This window comes from Nothoprocta perdicaria, unplaced genomic scaffold (assembly GCF_003342845.1).
Source record: "Nothoprocta perdicaria isolate Ctin4 unplaced genomic scaffold, notPer1 scaffold_195, whole genome shotgun sequence".
Lineage (NCBI taxonomy): Eukaryota > Metazoa > Chordata > Aves > Tinamiformes > Tinamidae > Nothoprocta > Nothoprocta perdicaria.
Window position 1 is genome coordinate 1,188,863 of NW_020455149.1, and position 21,205 is coordinate 1,210,067.

General features: G+C 39.8%; 1 protein-coding gene across 1 annotated transcript in view; it reads left to right on the plus strand.

The window, feature by feature from the left end:
* Positions 1-21,205, plus strand: part of PTN (pleiotrophin) — a 66,771-nt gene that overhangs the window by 35,769 nt on the left and 9,797 nt on the right. Inside the window, exons 2-4 of the mRNA XM_026037276.1 lie at positions 12,428-12,531; positions 14,084-14,257; positions 15,327-15,488. Coding sequence (XP_025893061.1) covers positions 12,429-12,531; positions 14,084-14,257; positions 15,327-15,488 — 439 coding nt within the window. The 5' untranslated portion in view covers position 12,428. The remainder of the gene's footprint in view (positions 1-12,427; positions 12,532-14,083; positions 14,258-15,326; positions 15,489-21,205) is intronic.

A 21,205-nucleotide genomic window follows, 5' to 3' on the forward strand; every position in this document is an offset into this window, starting at 1 on the left:
GAGCACGCAGTCTTTCCTTGCCAGTTTCTTCATATGGGGAAATACAGTACTGAATTTCTGCACGTATTAGCAGAGCAAAAGAACAGGAGGACGAGAGGTGGCTGTTCACTTGAGGAGGGGAAAATATGTACATTCAAAACTATGTGAACAGCGCAATCCCTAGAGCTTCACTTAGCAGCAGCCTCTAAAGAGACCACCTTGGTTTCAACATTGGGAAGATCATGTGAAACACAGACTTTAGTTTACAGAGTTCTCTCACACAAATCTCTAAGTATCCCTACGTGCACCATGCAGGGAGCAGGCTGTTTGAAACGTTGCTCTGAAACTCCTACCTTTATAAAGGCAGAATGTGAAGTGCTCATGAGCAGCTGCTTTTACACACACGTACACACAGAGGACTGTGTTGCAGCTCTGCTGTGAGATGTTCTCAAGAAGACCCTGTTGAATCATTCTTGGAAAATACGTTGTTCACTGAGAAATGGGGTGCAGCTGTGCTGAACTGCAGGCTGAATTTAAAAGTTATGGTGTAATCCTTGCTCATGGAAAGGAGAAGGTAGTGAAGTGATGCTATTGTGCTGCCTTGCCATTGCCTAGTAGTGCTTGGGATAGGACTTTTCTGAGGGATCCTGATTTAGATCTCTTCTCTTCTGTATTGGAAATAGGAAATAGGATTTTCAGCCAAAATCTCCCATAACTGAATGTGGTAAATACTCTCCTTGCAAGGCATTTTATAGTTGAAATCTCTTCAGGTCTCCAGTGGAAGCTAATCACGTAGTATAAAATATTTAAATTTATTCTAAAGCGTAATCCTACCTCCCTGGAGAGCTCCCTAGAGGCCACAGTAAGTATCTATAGGATGAGACAAGCTGTCTCAGTGGGAGATTGAAATGCCTACCTGCGTTGTAGCTAGGACACCCTGGAAAAGATGGAAACAGTAATCAAAAACTCAGCTGTGAATCACAGACAGGATTTGAAAATGAATCTCCCCAAAGGGTCTCAGGACCTCAGCTTTAGGAGATGGGGTTGGAAGAATTAGTTAGTTCTTGAGTTTAAGTAGCAATAGAAATGACTTAAAAAGAATCTTCCTAATTTTAGTTTGTTTTGAAATTAATAAAAAATTCAACAAATGCAAAACCATATATTTTTGTTTTCTTCCAGTTGCTTCTAGTCAACTAGGTTAGTGAGAATAACAGATTTATAATGGTCCCAAAAGAAAGGTCCACAAACTACTTCCAGCAAGAACCAGGATCCTGTGATAAACGTCTCATGTTGAAACTGTGGTAGTCTGGAGAGAAGTAGGAAAGTGTTTTGTGGGGAAGCAACCAACCAGTAGATCAGTAGCAAATTTAAGGTGCCTGTAGCCTGCAGTTCTTTCTTTGAGTTATTATTCCATTAGGATATATAGCATATGAAAGCATTTTAAAAGTTATCTTATTTGTATGTTAATAAGAACTTCATTGGAATCAAAACTGCCTTTCAACGGTAGTAGAACTTTATCCAGGGCTGTAGTCTCCCTTCTGAGGTTAATAATGCCAGCTGCTTCCCTCCTAAAGGCAGTCCTGCCTTTCTGGCATCCGCTGGGCGTATTCTGTGATTCCCTGGTGATAGAGAATAGCACAAATACAACCCTTGCTGCCTGAGTTTGTGCAGAATCTGGACTTTCTAATGAAAAAAGGACGTTCTCTAGCCATAGTGATACAGAAAGACAGCTCTGAAAAAGCTGTCCATGCTTGCCACATTACATTTTTGTCTACCTGGATCTTGAGTAAAGTGAAAAATGATTCATGGATCATTTTGTATTCTCAGCTGGTCATCAGCTCCGTATGCCAAAGATGACAGTTTAGAGTGCCAACCCATTTAACACAGTTTGGGCTGTCCGGCTCTCCTGTTTGACCTTACAGTCCCTGGATAACAGTGGACCTGGTTCTTCTTCAGTCAGCTGCCAACATCTCCGCTTCTCTTCCCGAGAATTGCTATTTCCTACTTGCTCAGTGAATGCAGAGATCTCTGGCAGATACAAAGCTGAGACTACGGGAAATACAGTATGAAATACACATTTGCCTGTCCACATTTTAAGACGAATTCCAGCTTTTGCACTGCAAATTTTGCGTTACTGTTACTCAATGAATTTTACAGCTCTAATTCCAGCATGTATGATCTTCTCATCCAATGAGTGTGTTAAAAATCTACTAGATTAATATCTTGCCTTTTTCTCATTGCTCTTCCCTAATGTTTCCCAAACATGAAAATCTTTTCCTTTATTTTTAATATTAAAAAAGATGGAATGAGATGTGTGGTTTTGAGAGGACCGAGATCCTAAGGAACTCTCACCTTCTGTCAGTTCAGTGAATGCTGTCTTCCAGTTTGGAGAGAGGAGGGACTTTGTTTCTTTGCTTGCTTGTTTGTTTGTTTTTAAATAATGCATTTTTAATGGTCTTAAAAGAACTGTATGACCTGAAGCAGCCATGAGATGCAGAATGACTCATGAAGATATCTTGTCCAAAAGTGCACGTACAAGGATTGAGGAAAGAAGAGGAGGGAAAGGGATGAGAGAAGATGAGAGTTATAAGGATAATTAAAAGAACAGGGAGAGACAGTGAACATCAGACTAGAGAGGAGATGCCAGATAATAAGATTCTGGCAGTGTTTCTTTCATAGTATATTTTCCAAGTATCTTTCAGCAGATGAGGAAGATAACAGAGGAACCTGATGAGTTGGGAAATGCATACAAACATATATACATGTGCACATACACACTCCTCGCTTGTGGCTTGATGAAAACAGACATGAAAAATGAATATGTTTTGGTCTATTGCATGGCTGTAGTGTAGCTGCAAGGCACAGTGTCCTCTGGAAAGCCCTCTTACAGCACCATGCAGACTTCATCTGTAGCCACCATAATTTTGGGGAGAATATAAAAATCTGCATTGACTTCGGAAATGGAAGGTGTCAATTAGATTTTTATGGAATAAAGCCAAACAAGAGTCTGAAAGCCCAAAAGGCTGCTCTGAAGTCTGAACTTTTATGGAATGCACGTTGTACCACTTTATACTCAGCAATCTGCATCAAATGGTATCGCTGCAATATACCTTGACATTTTTTTTGCCCTGGATAGAAATATGAATTTTAAGATAGTTAAGATAAGTAACAGGAGCAAAAATGGCAGCTCTGTCTTCCTGATGGTATTTGATAATGGGGCCTTCTGTCTAGGACACTTTTCTGATTAAGGTAATAGACTGAATTTTTATTTGAAAAAGTTCCTATCTCTGTCACAGACTTTCTGGATAAATACAAGTCAGTGTTTTGGTTGGCTTATAAAGCTTTATTTTAAAGCCACTTTATATCAGCAAACGTCAGTTTCCGTTCTGTCAAGTGAAGAGATGGCATTTTCATCTCTTCCACTGATCAATCCATCTCTAGGATGACCTGTTGTGGATGGGCACCACTTTAACTTGCTGCCACAGAATAGTGTTACGTGCAGTGTCTGTTGCCACCGGTGCTGCCTTGTGCTTCACTGCAACTGTTTTGGGGTGTTTCCCGTCACTAGTATTAGTGGGGTTGTAGTGAATACTGGCCAGGCTCTCATATCTGAAACAGGAACTCTTTTTCGTCTTTTCCTCCCTTAAAAGCCATCGCTCTTTTGTGAATTCAAGGTAGGAACCTTGCTGCGTGGTTGTTAAGTACACTGCAATAAGAGGCAGTTCTTAACGCCCTAGTTAAATGGGAAGGGCTGTGGCATCTTGAAAATACTAACTGCAGAAGATGAGGTCTGCGCTGCTTCTCTTTGGAACTGGCTGGTCAGCATCATGGTAGATGGAGCATGTGTCTCAATGATGCCATTTACTTTCTGTCAGGGTAAGGGGAGTGAGCGCGACACAACTGCAGCCCTCTGCCCCCCACTGCTTTTGGAGGAGGAGGATTTAGCTCCAGTGTGGCGAAAATCTCTGTCGCATGTGCACAGTGCATTTGTTTTGGCTGAATTAGTTCCCTCCTCTTTTTTATTTCTACATAGCCGCTCCAACACTGTGAGATTTTTGTCATTTGAAGCAAGGAGACAATTTCTCAGAAAAAAAAAAGTATGCAGGACTGACAGTCCTGCAGAAAGATTAATGGAGGGCATAGGGGAGAGGCCATGTGCTTTCAGCTTAAGTAGTTTTCTGACTGCATTGCATATTTGGGAGTGCCATCTGAAGAGCAGACAGCAAAGGAGACAGGGAGTCATAATGAGTAAAGGAAATAATGAAATGGGCTATTTTCTTTAGGAGTATAGACTATTTCCCAGAGGCCTCCCTAAGCTGACAGTCAGCTCAGGCAAAAAGAAAAGCTCAAGTATTTGACAAAAGCTGAAGACTCCCAGGGAAAGGTATCTGTCAAAGGTAAAGGGAACCTGCTGTGTTTTGCTATTTCCCCTTTCTGCCCTTCTCCTCTGTTCAGAGGTGATCAGGTCACTCAGCTGAAAGCCTGGAACCACAGAAACAGGAAGATTCAAGAGGGTAGAGCAAACTGCAGTTGATGCTGGATAATAAAATGATCCCTCCCACATATAATGCTTTTCATTACGGTGTTCTCAATTCAATTTCCCTTTTTTTTTTTCTTTTTCTTTTCTTTTTTTTTTTTTTTTTTTTATGAAGGAGACAAGTGCTATTACCACCATTTCCTAGATGGAGAAAGGGGGATCATGACAGATGCTGTGATTTGCCCGCTGTCATCCAGCTGAAAATGTCCTCATTAGTGAAGGAGCAGGAAATGAGAAAGAGAATACAGTGGAGGCAACTGCCTGACTTATACAGCACAGCTGTTCATTATGGAAAGTATATTACAGATAAAACAGCTCATGGTGCATTCACAGCGATGTAATGACCATGGGGATTGTGGTGAAAATCAGTATATATTTGAACTTTTTTTTCCGCCCTCATAGTAAAAGCAATAACCCTTGGCTGTGTACCTAAGTACAAAACTAGTTATATCCGTTGTTCCTTCCTGTTTTTCTTACTGTGCTGTTTGTATCAACAACTACTACTGCAAGCAAGAAAATCAGGCCTCATAATTCTAATCTGTATCAATAAAAACTTTTGAAATATAGAAGGAAACTTTACCATTAAGGGCCAATCAGGAGCTCTCCTCCCTTTCTCTCCTGCCCTAAGCAAAGGGATGAGGCTGTGACCTCTTAGTCATAACAATTTCAGCTAGTAGCCAGCCAAGGAGGGGCCAGCTGCACTTAACAGTCCCAGGTAAGCAGAGGAAATTAGGTACATCTCAGAAACTGGTAAGAAGGAATACCTAACTAAAGCTTGTTTTTGGGTAGACTTGTTCTGTCCCTCTGAGTTATGAAGCAGATATATTTTCTGCGTATTTTAGTTCATAAAAGTGATGAAGAGAGAGCTGAAAGAGAAGGAAGTGAGAAGATTTACCAGTATTTGTAGTTGGGGAACCTTATGACTAGAACAGGTGGTTTCTGCAGGAGGGATACGATAATGCAATTTTGGAAAGAGCTAAGCATAAAATTTTAAATCTCCTTTGAAAGGTTTTGCCAATCTCTTTAGAGTTTTGGATCACTGACCTTTTAACCACCCATGTGTTTCCATTTACAAAACTTTTTGCTTAGAAAAAAATATTTATTACCATTATATTTTTGTGCACAGCACTACTGCATGAATGCTAAGTTTTTACCACATATTGTCGCCTTTCAAAGCAAATGAATTGGTTCCTTTTTTTTTTGTGGCCACATTCTGTGCTTCTCTGGGTTGGCAAAATTTTGCTTGAAATTTGCAGTGAAGGAATTGGATGACTCTTGGTGTTTCCTGAGCTGGCTAATAATAAGCCAAGATGTAGGTTCAGATTTCCAGATCTGATACTGCATTGCAGAAGTGTTTGGAAATTCTGCCTGTGTGAAACAGGAGAATGCGTTGTATGGCTCCTATAAAATTGTATCTTTATGGTAGGGAATAGAGTTAGTATTATGGAGATGGAAGAACAAAAATAAACGTAATTCATAAAAATAAATTCAAAAAGTTGCTGCCTTGTTTTATTGATTTTGCTGCTCTCCTATGAGACATTTCAATTTGACAAAACATTTTCAATGGAAAAAGATATTCTTTCTGTATTTTGACCAGCTGTTTTCTTCAGTCTTTGGGCAATCTAAATTATGCTCTGGAATTTATGCACTCGCAAGTATCTGTTATCAACCTGGACTATTAATTTGCATCCAGGAAACTAGAAATATAAAATATCTTAATGCTAAAGACAAGCACAGAATACAAATACAAATATGAAAGGCATGGGGAACTGTTATCCACAACTTGACTAATTACTTAAGTTTATTTACTTGAACAAAGCTAGATGGGGAAGGTTAACTGAGTTTTCAACTTTCTCTTTGCTATGTTTTAATAATTTTCCACATTCATGCAACTCCTAAGTTCTCCTGCTTATTTTTATGGCATTGGCATAACCTCCTGGTCTCAAGGTTCATTTTTCTGGTGCGTAATGATGTCCATGTTGAGAAGAGAACATGAAGTTAATTACATACTGAAAAGTGTAGTCCTTAAGCTGCATGCTGCAATTTTTTGAAGTAGAGTATTTGACTTGGGTTCATCATCAGGGTCATGTTGGGCCTTTCTTTCTGTTTTATCTGAACTCTTTGATTCAGGCCTGTCATTATGGGTGCCCTGTGCTGTATTTTGTAAATGCCAGTGTTTAAAAAAAAAAAAAAAAAGAAAAGAAAAGAAAAAAAAGTTTGCTAAATGTAAGGAGGGGAGGAGAGAAAGAAAGTCTGAGAACTGCCTGGTAGTAGTAACTCAGATTCTCCATGGTCAAACCAAACCTGCCAGCAGTGTGATTTGGTTCTCACCAAGCAGTGACCCAGAGGCTGAGCAGTGGCATGTGGCCCTTGCAAAGCCGTTGTCTTCTGCTACTTAAACGCAGGCTGCTTTTTTTGGGTAAGATTCATGGCTTTCTGCAGTGCTTAGAACTGACTTGTTAGCACACAGACTGGGGCCAGCAGACCCCAGTAGTTGGTTTTGCTGATGTAGCTCCCAAAATTTCATGGCTGTATCAAAACAGGAGTGCAAATTTCTCACAGGGAAGTAGTGGGAATATAGGAATATATTCTATAGTATATATGAAGAGAAGTGATCACAAAGATTTTGCATATTTTTGTGATGCTTAGTACAGCAGTTGCAGGTCTTTGTATAAAAGTGTTACAGCTATATTTTTTTGTGGTTATCTGACCAACCTCTCCAAAAAAATAACGATAAAATACCGTTTTAAAATACCATTTTATTACTTAATTTCATCTGAGGAAACCTGGGATTTCATCATTGTTCTAGTAGCCTTTACTGTGACCTATCACAGAATATTCAAGGTTGGAAGGGACCTCTAGAGATCATCTAGTCTAACTCCCCTGCTCACGCAGGCACACCTAGATCACCTGGCACAGGGCTGCATCCAGGTGGGTTTGGAAGATCTCCAGAGAAGGAGACTCCACAGCCTCTCTGGGCAGCCTGTGCCAGGGCTCTGTCACCCTCGCTGTTAAGAAATTTTTCTTTAAGTCCCTGTGGAACTTTTGATGCTTCAGGTTGTGGCCATTTCCTCTAGTTCTGTCAGTGGCCACCATTGAAAAGAGGCTGGCTCCATCCTCCTCGCTCCTTCCCTTGAGGTATATGGATGAGGTATATGGATGCTCCTGGCTTAGTCCCTTAGTTTGCTAATATGCTGCTCTGCCTTGCTCTTCCTTTGCTGATCTGGTGCTCAGTGCTAAAACTGCATTTACTATATATGGTCACTTCAACGTATTTTAGATATTTGCTCTTTGTTCTCTTTGCTACGTCTGTGACCAGTTTTGTCCATCCCCAGGTCTCTGTTTCTTTAATTATCCATTGCTGAGTTGTTTATAGCTATGGGATCTCCATTTTCAAGTGCATATCTCATCTTGAATCATCCCGTGCCTGTACTCCTCTATGCCACATCTCATGTTTCGGCTTCTGAAGGCCTCTGCTAAGATACCAGGCCTGTGGTTCTCTGTACTGCGTTGTTAGGTTAGAGTCATAAACCCTGGGTGGTATTCGGAGATAAACAAAAGTGAAATATGTTAGCCATAGCTACCTGGTCAGTTGGAAAATTCGCTGTTACAGCTAAACCAAATGAAACAAAGCTGTACATAGGTCAAGAGAAGTTCAGACAGAACAATCTGACAAGCTTCAGTCCGGAGACCTTGCAAACTCAGTGCAAACTCTGTGTTACAGAGTTTCAACGCTGATGTTGTTAGGCGTATGTTACTGCATGAGCTGAGCATGATGACTTAAATTTTGCGACCAAACTTAATAGCTCAGAGTGGAAGTTGATACTCATATGGACTAAGAAAACAACCCTATGGGTTGGGACCTTGCCAGTTGCTTTGGAAAAAACAGATGAGAAAAGGGCTTGTGAGTAATAGTTACTAACAGGGGAAAAAAAAAAGCCACCTGCAAAAGGCATATGTGATGCTAGGATGTGCTGCATACCCTAGCTTCAGTAGGGCTAGCAAAAATAAACACTGGTGCTCACAGGTGGAACTTCATCCAGAATGGTGCATATTGTGCATATTGCATTTAGAAGGGGCATAATTCAGATTGGAATGGATAAAGAAAATAGCTCGAAGAGGTGGAGAAGTTGTGTGTTTATTGCATGAGCACAGACAGAGCCACAGCATTGACTCTGGCTTGCACCAACTGAGATGCCAAGGTGTAAGAGATGCACTGTGAGCACTCTTCGTTTGCCTGCGTGATGCTAGTTTGGAGAAAGCAAGCCATGTCTGCAGGGCCTGGTGTTGGAGGGAATAAACCTTTGGGGCTCTTTCCATCAGGCGTGACACTGTATGAACATCTGTGAACATCTGCCATGTTTCTGGGTCCAAGCAGATGTGTGTGCATGTGTCAGTGCTGCATAAGGACATTGGTCCCTGGTGGATTTGGGAGCTCTGTGCTGCAGGCCCTGGAATGTGTATTTCCTTGAAGACTTGTTGCGTTTAGTTATGGGGATTGTCCTCAACACAGAGAATGAGGAATTTAATGAAGAGTTTCAGGAGGGATAGAAGTGACTGTAAAATAGGATCAAGAAGTATTGCAGGATTTGGAGTGGGAGAGTCGAGCTCAGCTCCAAAGGCCCTTTAAACAGCAGACACAATGTGACTTGGGTCTGACTCTCTGGAGCTTAGTGTGCCACTGAAGTCGTGCATGGATGGCTGATGAACTCATCCATTTTCTGATTGCCTCCCAATCTTTCATTTGCCTTTCATTTTTGCTAGCTAACAGAGATTGATTGTGAAATCAACTGTTAGATTGAAGTAATTCCTGCGCCTCAATTTTGTTGCCACTTGCTACAGTACATTTCAGCTGTGCTTCAGTCCTCACCTCATTACACACTTCATGTTTTTGTAGCACTGTCTTTTTTTAGTGTTTAACTCTCACTAACTGTTCTTGTCTTCATTCTAGTTTGGGTGCTCTTTTCATGATTTCAGCTGAGTTTTCTCATACCTATCCTCTTCTTTTGATTTTGCCCAATCTCGATTTTTTAAATTATCTTAAACCCACTTTCTTCACTTTTTTTTCCTCGTGTGCTGCAGCTTCTCCCATCCCAAATGTCTTGTCTTTCCTTTTTTTATTTGAGACTCTTCTGTTGGTTGTAAATACCATTGCCATTTTTTAATACCTGTTTCTTGCAATGTTCGGTTGCTGCCATACAGCATTTTAAAAATACTTTTCCTTCTTGACACAGGATCTAGTTCTTAATGACTGAGTTAATGATAAAAAACTCGTTACAAAAATCAAAAACATCAAAGCAGCATTTATTTTGCATGCTATGAAATACCTACTTTTTCTTTTAAGTTAAAATTTTAGGCAGTACTTTTAAATCAATGGTGAACTGGAATTAAAAGCAAAAGCTTGACTGGAAATGTTATCACAGATTTGAAAAAGAAGGGAAAAAATGTCACCTTCAAGTTTTGGGGAAAAATAAAAGACTGTTTTCACTGGGCTTTGTTGTTTTTAAAAACAAGCCCACATTGATATTTTTTTCTTCTTATCCACCCTCTTCAGGGCCAGCTGAAATATTTACAAGGTAAAGTGAAGATTGAACTCAAATTATTAATTAATTTATTATTAAAGGTGTGATTTCACAGCTTTCTGAAAAATAACTGGTATTTAGATAGGTGCTGAATACAGTGCATAGGGTGATGCCTGTAATTTGCTGGAGCACCTGCCCGTGCTGAGCTGTCATGTACAAAGCAGTTATTTAATGTTCCGGAGTTGCATCTATTATACTGAATTCTAGATGTTTATGTGGTGAGAAGTAAGGCATTGCGGCATTGTGAACTCAATGCCTTTTCAGGAAGTAAGGCATCCTGTATTCAATGTCTTTTCACTTGTTTACAATTAATAACAAAAGTACTTCTGGAAAGAGGCTTGATGTTGTAGCAAGGCTGCATGATTTTTTGTTTGTTTGCTTGTTTGTCCATAGGGCTTTTGGAGAACTTCTGACTCAAAATAGATATTTTTTCCTGCTTTCCTTTCAGGGAAAATAGCATCAATTTTACAGATTTGCATCTGGATTTTGTTCATCTCTGCATTATGCGCCTTCTCTGGAGGCAATGATGCAGAGCTCCCAGATACTGCCAACAGCACAGGGTGCAGTTTACCACGTTGCAGTTCCCTGGGGCTGATCGCAGCAATTGAGAAGGGAGCGTTAAGCCATCATGGTGCTTCTCCTACATGTACTCACTTGCTGTGCAGGAAACCCACCAGTACAGCCTTGTGTCAGGTCCCAGCACTCCCAGACCACACTCTGGGGCGGTATCTTGGATTATGGAAGTAATTAGGGCAGCTCTCTTTCTTTGTGTATTTCTATGGCAGCTGTTCGTGCTCCTTGAACCAAGGAGTGCCAGGTAATAGTTTGGAAGAGAGGAGTAAGAAGATAAATTATAGCAGAAATGGGGCGTGAGATGAGGTGCACTGCTACAGATGGCAAAGATGCTCCAAAGGAAAAGGGCTCAAGAGGAGAAGGTTGATATACCAACAGTATTGTAACTATATTTAGCTATGGAGAACCTGTTTGCAGTGTAAGCTAAGTGCAGAAGTAGCTTGCATATTTTATCTAATATAATTTCTTTTTCTGTAAAGAATATGAGACTATGAATAGAAACTTAGCAGAATGGAGGAAAAAAAAGCCCAAAGCTTGTGCAGGGTTCATGTAGGCTCCTGCTCTGGGCTCTGGTTAAGTTCAGAATGGCCTTGAAAACACTCGTGGCCTTTATAATGACAGGATTTGCTTTTGAAGCAAACCACTGATGCTGATGACAGCGGTTCAGATATTTGAATGCTAGGTTTGTTGCAGTGTACACACCATCTTTATTAAACAAACCTACTTAAATATTTTTTCATCTGGCTTCTGGCATGATATTAAAGTTGAACACTCAAAAATCTCTGCCTTTTGGATTTTCTCTTGTTTTCCATGTCCCACTACAATGATGTTGCTTTGGAACAAGATGGTTTAATGTGGCACTGACGTATTTTCAAATACGTTTTGTTCAGTGCTCATGGTGAGGATTATTTCTTCAGTAGGTTTGCTGTGCTTAGCTAAGTGAGCTCAAGTTACCTTTGACCTTTCTGTAGTACCAGTTTTGTTGAGTCTTTAAGGGCATCTTAATGGCTAGTGCCCTTGACACGTTCTTCTGTGCACTGACATAGCAGGAATGGTGTGGATCCTGGAGAATCCTTCCATCCAGCTAGTCTCTGGTCCATCATCTTTGTACCCTTGTAGACTTAAGAGGCCTCCTGGGAAACAGGAGGTTGCTCAGTTGTAACATGTTCACTTGCTAAAGCCCTGCATTCTGGGAGGCAATGAAAATTACAGCAAAATGAAGGGGAAATATTTATGTAAGTTACTTAATTCTGCCAGGTCAGAATGATATTTGATGACTGGCTAGTAACTGATCCTTCACAGCCAAGCAAGTGCTTTTAATTCCTTTTTATAGTTGCATATTGAGTTCCCAAATCCAGATTTCGGATTCATTGCATATGCTTCATTAGCATGCTCAGGATAGCCTCTAGCTATGTGTGCATGTCTGTGTATCCATTTTGCATTTAAGGCAATTAGCTTAACTGATAATAGGAATAGACACTAATTGGATGGGAAGGAAAAAGTAGGTAGCAACATGCTAATGACAATTAGGATAAGGCAATACATTTTCCTTATATAAATTGTGTGTGTATGTGTGTGTGTATGTGCGTGTATGTAAAAGAAGCTCTTTTTTAAGATGTCAGATAAGCCTGACAAAAACTTGAACTATCGCAAGATGGACTGTGTAGCATTCCCTACTTTATAATGATGGATAAGCTGTACCTTAGATACTTGACAATCTAACTAATCCATTTTTCTCTCTTTTGTTAATCCCCAGAATGCAACACCAACAGCGTCGAATGTTCACGGCTGCCCTTCTGGCACTCATTTTTTTTATGGCCACTCTGAGCACCACTGAGGCTGGCAAAAAAGAGAAACCAGGTAAGGACCAATGTAATCCAAAATTAATCCCTGAGGTAGATTGCATGGGTGGGCGAATGTCAAAGGCTTCTGATCTTGTTACAAAATTCAGGACAGTCATTAACCTTTTGACATACAAGGTAGGGATTTGTGGCTGTAACATGTTACTTTGTCTTAAATGGGAAAATAGAAATGAGTTTCCATGAAAACTGCCAACTAGATGGCCCCAGAGACTGAACTCCCCCATTTATTACAGAGCAGGTATTGCAAGTCAGCTTTCCTTTAAATTTGCTCTGGGTGTGAGTTCACGCTTGAAGAGAGAACCACAGAGGAGCAGTTATGCTGCTCATTCAGCGCCGTGTATGAAAATGCTACCAATTCTGTGTGATGTGGAAATCATTCAGCAGTGAATTGAACTAAGTCTCTGCTTCAGATAGACAAGCAGACATGCAGTGGTAATTGCTTCCTGTCAGTGATGAACTCAGACCTCATTATAGGTGAGACAGACCTGAGGTGGAAAATTCACATCTGTCATAGCCAGTTTTAATGATTTTTATGGATGACATCTTTTAGTGTTTTATTTAAAGTCCTGCTATTCACAGACTGCTTACATATTGGCTGTTAGGACCTATGACTTATAATTAGTGTTCTCATTAGAAAAGAATGTTTCTAATGTTGAGGTTGTATGGAAATATGAGAAAATGTGAACCAAAATATGGAAAAAGTAAAAAGAAATCATTCTGTACATGTTATTTAAAGCTGCTTGTGCCTATGATCTTTTGAACAGTTAGGTTTGATAACATTGCTAATTTTTCTCATCAACTTAAATACAACGATTTAAATGAAGATCCTTCCCTGCTGTCCTGTAGCAGCAAAGATGTTATATTGTCAGCATTTAGACGTGTTCTGATCAGATTCTGACCATTCGGATGCAGGATAATCATCAACCTTACTAAATTTGCATTCACATACCCTGCTCCATCTAGTTTGTTCTTTCCTTTGAAGTTCAGTTTATAGTCTGATATGGACTAGCATGCTATATAAATGAAAACTTTGCATCCATACTATTCCTTGAAGGTGCTTGAATCCTCTGATGTGTGGTGTCAGCACATAAATTCTTATGTGTATATTATGTAGGGCTTCAGTTGACACTGAAAATATTTATATGGAAGTATTTATATTTATATTTGCTAGGGCACAGAGGAATGTCCTTTCCGAGTGAGCTTTCCTGTGTGTTTTGATCATTGATCTTCAAGAGTATGTAGAGACTAGTCCCTCTTTCCAGAATCAAAATTCACTCCAGAATATCCGTGTGGTCCAATATACAGTGAGACTGAATTGCAGCAATCCGCCTTGGTTTGGGGTCAAATGTAGGAGGCTGACCTGCCTCTGTAGACCTGTGAGGAATATGCCAGTTCTTTTGCTTTTGAAGAAATTCTTTTAAGAGTATCTCCTGCATCTATTCTTTCATATGTAGTGAGTGGTTAACAAGTCTGATGAATGGAAACTTTTCAATAAGCTCTGGATACTGACCTCTTCTCTTGCTTGCATTTGTTTCTTTGGCATCGTCCAGAGAAAAAAGCAAAGAAGTCTGACTGTGGGGAATGGCAGTGGAGTGTCTGTGTACCCACTAGTGGTGACTGTGGCCTGGGGACACGTGAAGGTACTCGCAGTGGAGCTGAGTGCAAACAAACCACCAAGACTCAGAAATGTAAGATTCCGTGCAACTGGAAGAAGCAGTTTGGAGGTAAGCTTCACTCTCCCAAGCTATTGTCTAGTTTTTTGGGTTTTTCTTAACCTAAGCTTGGAAAAGGAAGTCTATATTTTCTGCTCAGCTCTAACAAGTGTCTTGGTGATGGAGCCATATTTTTCTTCTTCAAATTAATTGCAACTATATTGTGTGAGGCTATCAGAAGGCAACCTCCTCTGAGCAAGCAACCCCTGTAACAGATAGTCTGTGTAATAGACTCATTATAACCTCATGTACTCTGTTCTCCTTTGATGGACAGCACTAGAAGCATTATTTTTTCTCTTACAGTGTGAATGTGTGCTATGGGTAACATGGTCCTTACTTGACCTTATGATACATGGGTAGCCACCAGTGTGACCATTGAAAGGAATGAATAAAACCAGTGTTTTCACACAGTTCAGAAAGATATGACAGACCTGTCCTGGACAAGATGTCTGTCCAGGAATCATAGCTGATTACTCTTGAAAACTCAGCTTTTTCTCTGGTAAACAGCTTACAGGACTTTGACATGATTGTGACCTTATCAAGGCAATCAGTGCAGCACTTCCAGACTTGACAAATTCATTGCTCCATATTGAAATATTGAAACTATTTAAGTCTTGTTTGCTGCCTTTGACATCAAGCAAATGGAGTGTCAGCCATATAGAATGTGAACAACATAGCCCACTGTTGTTTTTTTTCTTTATAGTTGTTTTGTAATTGCATTGTTGCATGTGTCTTCCTTTGTATGACAATAATACCACATGTGTGCCAATCTAGAAAATTCCATTTTACAGCATTTTTCTTTCGGAGCAAATTTATCCCTGTAACTGCTCTTTAAATTTGTCCTGGGCTTGCTTGCTTTTTTTGCATGATCCTTCTGTCTACAAGCATTGGCAGTGCATGATTTTCTATTTGACTCAGATAAATTATGTGCTCTAAGAGTCCCTGCTGGAGCAGGGAGGTTGGGCTATATGATCTCTAGAGGCCCCTTCCAACCTTAACCATTCTGCGATTTTTGTGAATTTTTTTTGTTTCATGCTCAGTCCTTCTGTTTTTAAAATGGCCATATATTCCCTTCTTGCAGCGGAGTGTAAATACCAGTTCCAGGCCTGGGGAGAATGTGATTTGAACACTGCCTTGAAGACCCGAACTGGGAACCTAAAGAGAGCTCTGCATAATGCTGACTGCCAGAAGACTGTCACAATCTCCAAGCCCTGTGGGAAACTTACCAAACCCAAACCTCAAGGTAAATTCCAGTTGCTGACAGGTACACACTAGTTCCGTTAAATCCCTGGACTTGTAATGTCCCACATGCTTCAATAAGAACTTAGTAGTATGGAGGAAATTTTACTTTCGTGGTCTTTCCTCAGCGCTGTATTTCTGTGTCTAATCTGGTATTCTTGAGCTGTGTAGTCATGGCAGTCTGATAAGACGGAAGAGAGCTGAAGATCAGGACCCTAATTGGAACCTTAGACCACTTGTGCTACTACCAGTTTGCTGATGCTCACTGGAGTACAGATGCTTTCCCCAACTCATTTGCTGACAGGAACACACCAAGAACAGCATGCAAAAATGTCTCTTACAAGATAAACATACCTTTCATATAGATTGTATTTGATAATGAATAATGGCTGGTTGAAAGGGACTGCTTTCCTTCTGGGCAGGTGGTAATGAAGGGATGAAATGCTGTCTGAACACTGAAAAGAGGGCATGTGAATGTTCTGCATGTTTTGGGTTATAAACTATTCTAGGAGGGGATAACAACACAATAGGCAATGTGTGTGTCTTATTTAACTGCAGTTGCAATGTAGTTCCTAGCATACAGACAGGTATAGGTCTTGTCACTACTTTTATGTTTCCAGGTATCTCTTGGACAAACTTATTTCCTTTCTAATCATTAAGGGTTTTAATGTACAGATTTGCTGAAGTAGTATGATATATGTAGGATGATTGCTATGGGGAGAAGAAATTGTGAGTTTTTTTGGAAATATAAATGTGTTTTAGAGGATGCTATCAGCTATGCTACTCCAGCATTTGTCTGCTGATTACCATCTGAGGTTAAACGTATTTCAGGCTTTGATGATTTTGATTATTATAAAGATACATTTATTTAGGAGTGACAGGTGGAGTGTGTGTGGCTGCATCCATCTGCTTTACATATGACTCAGATAACCACCAAGTCTAGAACCTATGTGGATAAGGGGAAGCTGTGAAGCAGTGAGGATGCCTCTAGATTTTTGGAGATCGACTGGCTTCACTGAGTTGGTAGCAATAAGCATCATCATTTTGGGGCAGAAGTAACTGGAAGGGAATAAGTCCAGGAGGAACTGTGTGATTTTATCACTTAGTAGGTTGGAGGAGGAGTTTTTTTTTTTCCCTTTTTTGATTAAATTCCTGTGTCTAAGTGTCACTGGGGAGTTGGGTGTTTCCTGATGCTTCCTATTGTCCTTCCAGTAGGCCACTGCTGTCTGAACCAGGACTAGCTGTCTGCCTTGTTGGGCTCTTGCTGAATCAGTATAGTCTATCAGTGGCCATCAGAAGAAGGGAAGAGACAGCCGGAGCTGAGCGTTGATGCAGGATCATTCTGTGAGAGCAGTGCTGTTGGATGGTTCGGAGGAGTTTTCAATTTAAAACTTTAAAGCAATGTCTCAGTAGAGCTTGCTGAATTGGAGTAATTTTAACTGAGGCCTAAATATGAGTGATTTGCAGATGGATTTGGACTGTGAAACTTGGGTTTTGTCAGACTGCAGCAAACATAGTTACGTGGTGCGACTTAAATGAGAAACCAATCTTCATTTAACTTGAAAGAATGTGAACTGAGAAGTAGGTACAAATGTAGGTTGTAATCATAAGCACTCAACAGAAATTCTGATCTTCTAATTTGCATTAGAAATCTTAGAGCATCTTCCTGCATGCCACCTGTTCGTTCATCTGCTGTTGGTATTAGTAGGAGTAGGAATTGAATGTGTGGAAATCAAACACAGCAAGTCTGTCAAGGCCTTCCACTTTAGACATATGTATTGCAGATTTGAGACACGAGTCTGTCTGTAACTTCATAGGAGCTACATGGGACAGTGTATTAGCAGTACTAAACAACTAGAATAAGAACATAAGTCACTGAGATTATTACTATGAAATTTTGTGCCGTGCTGAACTTTATTTAAAACATCTGAATGCTGAAATGTTAGTGGAAACGAGAATCTATATTTCTGATTTCTTCCTGAGGTGAAAAAAAAAATGCAGGTTGGAGATTAGTCCTTCCTCCCCCAAAACATAGATATATCTGGTCAATGTAGAAGAAAAAATAAACCATATTCCATCTAAAGTTAGAATAGAGCCCAGTGTAATTCTTTAAAAATGATATATAATATATTTACTGATTAATCATGTAGAGTGGAGTATGGGCATATATTTGGCTCCCTCTTCACATCAGTGGCTCAAGACTGCAAGAGAAAAAAGCATATGATAGCTTTTTTGGAAGAAGCATTTTTCTCCTGAAACACACTGTTGTATAAGGTCTGTGTTTTTATGCAACTGGACCTGTAAATGCTGATTAGCTGCAGTGAGCTCCCACAGTGATTGCCTAGAATTGTAGGGCTGTGTGGCAATTGCTTACTCTGGAGAGAGAGTAGTGAGGGTCTTATTGATTAAAATGATGGACTCCTCCACTAAACTGTTATGTTTTTGACTAGTATGTTCTTCAAGAGCAATATCACCGAGTACATCTCTGACAAAAATAAGTTGAGTGTACCAAAAGCAGATGTGAACTGACTGAGAATATGTTAACAGTCATTTTTCACTGAAAAATACCAGTGTATTTACTAAAGAGTTGTTTTAATGGTTTTGCTGACTAAACCCCTTTGCTTTGAAATATTCTTCTTATTAAGGTTGTGTTTGTAGCCTGTTACATTATTTTTTCTTTTGATTTGGTATTATACATAGAGGCAGCAAAAGTTTCCCATTGAATTTCACCAGTAAACCGTAGTTTTGTATGTCTTCTGTTATTTTCTGTTAATTACCTGCTTTTAAAGCTAAAACCTTTGACTTTTAAGTATTCTTTCACATAATACTTTATCCATGATAGGAGCATTCTCTACTGGTCTTACTTAAATTCCTTCTGGTACAGCTGATTATTTTTCTGAGATGAAGTGGCTGGACTACACACAGTATTCCAAGCATGTCCTCTACTGATTTGTGTTGAAAAAGAAAAATAGCAGTGTAGTGTTTCTTTATTATTAATCATCACACTCACTAAGTGTAATGTACTTGCTCACTAAATTAAATATGTTTTTCTTTTCATCACTACTGCATGTGGAGCAGATATCTTTCACAATTGTCCCTGAGTCTTACCATTTTTTTAAAAATGAATTAGTGCATTTAACTAAAAATTCAAGAAGGTGTGTTGGTGTGTCAGATTGTGTCTCCTAGTGTTCTGCATTTGAAGTATTGTATATAAATTTCACATGATACAACTCTGTACTGTGGCTTGGTGTCTGAAATCTCCGGGAGAATAATGCAGATAAACTGAAGGCATCTGTAACTGCTGTTCTCCTGTTGCCTATCCACATTTCCAGTTCATGAACAGTTCCACACAGCAACTTTGCTCATAGGATCAAACATTTGGAAGATTTTCTTTTTTGTATGAGTTTGTTTTTTGTTAAACCAAAAGGAAACATGTCCACAGAAAAATCCCAAGGCTTTTTGTTTTGCAGATTTTTCCAATGGAACTATATTTTGCTTGGACAGGAACTATTGTAAGCTGCTCATAAAGTAAACCAGGAGATACTCATTAACCTGAGAAACCAATGCCTGACTGATAAACTGAAGAGTCCTAAAGAAGTTGTTTTAACATCATTATTAGTCAGTATTCATAGAAAATCCTTAAAATAGTCTTTTTCCCTTGGTCCATTAGTTTGGAAACTAATTTTACCTCTTGGATAACTTTTCTTAAAAATATTTGTATTTTTTTCCCTCATGAGCAGTTGCTCTGTCTCAGAATTTTGTCCTTGGCTGGTACTTCCAAGCAACTGACTTGGATTGTAGCCTGGGACACTTGGATGTCTCAGAGCTTACTGCTTGTGAGAGCTCAATTATTAGAGAAACTCCGCTATATATTAAATTTAAAGGACAGTTGATCATGAATCAGGAATTTGAAGCTTATCTGGATTGCTCATGAGCTCTCTTCCCTAGAGCTTTCCTGAGGTGTTTTCAGCTTGGATGATGGCAGCTTGGGCTGCTGGGCCAACGTGCAGCTGTCCCAGAAGCAAAGTTGTTGTACGTTCTTGAATCTTGTTCATTCATTTTCAGAGAGAGAGATTGTCAGCAATATGACAGTGATAGTCCAGACACTACATTATATATTTAGTACATAAATGAGGTAATGAGAAAACATGTCTCAAAGGCTGGAAAGGGTGAGAGGATGATTTTTATCACAGAATCCCAGCAGAGGCAGCCCTATCTCCTCCCACACACAGAACTGCATATTCTAATCAGTGCCTGCAATGTCAGGGATGCTCAAGGTCTCCCTAAACTATCTTGACAGATGTGAAAGAACCAGGCACTTCTGTGGGGCAGTTGCTCTCATGGCCAACTTGCACTGGAGAGCAGAAAACACTGCCGACGAGCTCCATCTGGCCGACATCACAGCTACCCAAACTTGACTGATGATTGTTCAAGTTCCAGCCAACCAGAAAGTAAAAGAATGGGGTATTGTCAGGAGTCAGGAAACGTTTTGCTTTAGCTGCTAAGGAAGAAGGAATTTACTCTTGGTGAACTGGGTTGCCTGGTAGTCTTCTCTTTCTTTTGTCACTTTGTCTTTATGTCACTCTGATTCTTCCTGTCACTTTCTCAATCACTCTTGTGCTTTTAGCCATTATTCTTCTGATTAAGATAAAGTCAAATAGAGTAAGCAAAGACTACCCACTCTCTTTAGAAGGAGCCCATTGTTTTTTTTAAAATTCACCTACTTTTTCTCAGGTAACTTTTTGCACCCTTTTGTATTTACATCTTCTTTATTACTTTCTTATATACAGTTTATAGTATGTCTGATTGTGAATTACTTCGCCCTGACTAAGCTCAGTCCTTACCACACAGGCCAACAATTTTGATCAGGGCTGGCAAACGTTCTCTCCGTTTGCAGCTGCCGCTGTCTTTGGTAATGGCAGCAGCATCCAAACATCTCATCCTGCAGCAGTGTTTTAAAAGGTTGCTCACCTTGAGGCAAGATCAGCTACAGCTGGCATTGGCTGTAATTTCTTTGCTGTAATGTGAATCTGATAAAGAGTTTGAGAGTCTCGCAGGTTGACAGTACAGTTCTCTGACAAGGTGTGTGTGTGCTCCTGCAGTTTAGGAAACATTATGCTCTGTGTGTTTTTACTGATTTCACACAATTTGAAGTGCTTAAGAGATTAGTGTAATACAAACACTCTGCATTATATCCTGTCTTTTATCTGGGAATCTTTAAGCTCAGGATTAGATAATCCTCCAATATCACTCCTTGGACCTGTAGAAGATGAATTTAAAGAAAAGCAGTAAATGATAGGCAGAAATGCTAAATGATTTTCCAGGGTTACACAGTGGCAGTGACAGATCGGAGCTGTTAGCTCCCAGTTAGATGCTCTGACAAAAAGTGTTGTTCACTTTTTTCCCCAATCTCTGCAATTAGCAGAATATGACAATTTACTTCAAGTTAAATGTCTGAATACAGTCTTTAACTATGGTCTTTGTTTTGACTTTAGTAATCTCAGTGCATTTAAAATAGCATTTGGCACCAATGTCTTCTAATGTCTTCTTAGGCATGCTTGATGTGAAAATATAGAGCTGGACTTCTGTTCCTGAGTAGATTTAGCCCATCCCTACCTTGGTGCCAGGAACAAGATAGAGCAGGTGCTTTTAGGGCTCTGTAGTGCCAACCTTAATTCCTGCCTGCAGACAGGACCTACCAGTGCACTGTGAGAAGAGAGT